At 40.4% G+C, this 2,425-nt stretch overlaps 1 protein-coding gene across 1 annotated transcript; it reads left to right on the forward strand.

Annotated features, from left to right (window-relative positions):
- The first annotated feature begins 439 nt into the window (after nt 1-439).
- On the forward strand, nt 440-2,084 carry PCB2 (NAD(P)-binding Rossmann-fold superfamily protein). The gene has a single exon (XM_010243065.2). The coding sequence runs from the start codon at nt 593-595 to the stop codon at nt 1,853-1,855; it is 1,263 nt and encodes a 420-aa protein (XP_010241367.1). The 5' UTR covers nt 440-592; the 3' UTR covers nt 1,856-2,084.
- Nucleotides 2,085-2,425: the final 341 nt, after the last annotated feature.

The raw sequence follows: 2,425 nt of genomic DNA on the forward strand, positions 1-2,425 counted from the left end.
ATACTTTTGAAATAAACAACACCCATTATAATTTGCAATCGGTTTACTTAATCAATCTTCCATTACAATGAAAAATAACAGTTTTAACCCTAATGCCATTTGAATGAATTTAATTAAAAGAAAATATAAATTAAAATACCATTTTTGCCCCTAATAAAACAGTAATAGGGTACTTTTGAAATAAACATCATATCCACTCGCTTTAGATGATCATGTAATTATTTTCCGACGATGCAAAACAGACATTTCGTAGCGAAAGGTCAATTAAATAAATTGGTTAAAAACTATAGGGGTGTTTTGAAAAAATGAAAATTATAAGTAGGTTTAATTGAACGACACAACTAAGGGGGTGTTCTGGTAGATGACCCTAAATTTTCCGCAGTAATAGGATATCTCCCTCGTTCACTCATATGTCATATCCACCTATCGTCGAGATTTTGTTGTGATAACGTGGCTCACAGCGACCACAAAAGTTTACAAAAACCAATGCAATCACGCATTAATCCTTCTGCATTTGCTTCTTTTCCTGCCAACTCCCCGCCAAGGAATCAAAACCACTTTGTCTCTTCATTCGAAAATCTTCTAAGTGGAAATGTCTCTCTCCCTCTCCTCCAATGGTTTCAGTCTTCATTCAACGAAGCTTCAGAGTTGCAAAAGATGCAGCCCTTCTCAGCTACCCAACTCTCAAATTCAGGTTAGTTTTAACAGTTACAATCCTTCACTGCTTCTTCCTCTGTATGTATCAGAACCAACGAAGTTTTGCAGAAAAAGGGTCTGTTCTATAACGGCTTCAACTGCCCCAGTTGTCGAGACTGCCAAATCTTCTTTCAGAGACAAAAACCCAAAAGACATCAATGTCCTAGTCGTGGGTTCGACTGGGTATATTGGAAAATTCGTGGTTAAAGAATTGGCGCATAGAGGGTTCAATGTCATAGCCATTGCCAGAGAGAAAAGTGGAATTAGAGGTAAAAATAGCAAGGAAGATACACTAGAACAGTTAAAAGGGGCTAATGTATGCTTCTCCGACGTTACCCATCTGGGTTCTCTTGAGAATTCTCTGGAGAGTTTTGGGTATTCAATTGATGTCGTCGTGTCGTGCCTAGCTAGCCGATCTGGTGGTGTCAAGGACTCGTGGAAGATAGATTACGAGGCCACGAAGAACAGCCTCGTCGTGGGTAGGAATCATGGGGCTTCCCATTTTGTTTTGCTCTCAGCAATTTGCGTACAGAAGCCTCTTCTTGAATTCCAGCGTGCCAAGCTGAAATTCGAAGCCGAGTTGATAAAAGAAGCTGAGGAGGATGCTGGATTCACTTACAGCATTGTTAGGCCAACTGCATTCTTCAAGAGCTTGGGTGGGCAGGTCGAATTGGTTAAAGACGGGAAGCCTTATGTGATGTTTGGGGATGGGAAGCTGTGTGCATGTAAACCAATCAGTGAGCAGGACTTAGCTTCCTTCATGGCAGATTGTGTGTTGGGCAGAGACAAGATCAATCAGATTCTCCCAATTGGCGGACCTGGTAAGGCTTTGACTCCATTGGAGCAGGGGGAGATGCTGTTTAGACTTGTGGGGAGGGAACCCAAGTTCTTGAAAGTGCCTATCCAGATAATGGACTTGGCTATTGGGGTTCTTGATTTTCTTGTCAAGATATTTCCTTCAATGGAGGATGCTGCAGAGTATGGGAAAATTGGGAGATACTACGCGGCTGAGAGCATGTTGGTTTTGGATCCTGAAACTGGGGAGTACAGTGCAGAGGAAACGCCAAGCTATGGCAAAGATACACTGGAAGAATTCTTTAAGAGAATGCTCAGGGAAGGGATGGCTGGGCAAGAATTGGGCGAACAAACAATTTTCTGAATGTTGTCATGTGGAAGGAGTTTGTAAATTTGGGGTGATGGGTGATGCGTTTGTTTTAAATGAAGGCTCATTAATGGGTGGAAGGGCCTGAAGCTTTCAACAGGATGAGACAATTTTGTAACAATGCTTGGTTTGAGGTGTATGATTGAATCTCTCAATTGTGAAACCTGAATTTGAAGTTGTACTGGTTACAAAACAAGATAAACTAATAGCATGATTAGTTCACTATCTGATGACTTTCCAAATATAAGTTTTCTTTCTTGCTGTTTTTGTCAATTATATGAACTGCATTTTACAAGCTTTTAAGATGTGTTATTTTAATTTCCAGTGTTTTAGATATTTCTCATCAGAAAACATGGTTTAGCTGTGATCAGGCAAGAACCAGAGTTGAGCTTGCTTATTCAGAAATACCAGAGCAAACAAGTTCCCCTCCATCTACCTTCTTACTTTCGACCTAACATTGATGGTGGAATCTGCTGGGTTTACTCATACCATTGATTTAAGAATTTGATGAATTACAGCTTGTTAGTTCTAATACCAAGTTTTCTTGTGAAGCCCTGCTGCGAATTG

The sequence above is a fragment of the Nelumbo nucifera genome, chromosome 4, assembly GCF_055504915.1.
Source record: "Nelumbo nucifera cultivar China Antique chromosome 4, China Antique-T2T, whole genome shotgun sequence".
In the NCBI taxonomy this organism is placed as follows: domain Eukaryota; kingdom Viridiplantae; phylum Streptophyta; class Magnoliopsida; order Proteales; family Nelumbonaceae; genus Nelumbo; species Nelumbo nucifera.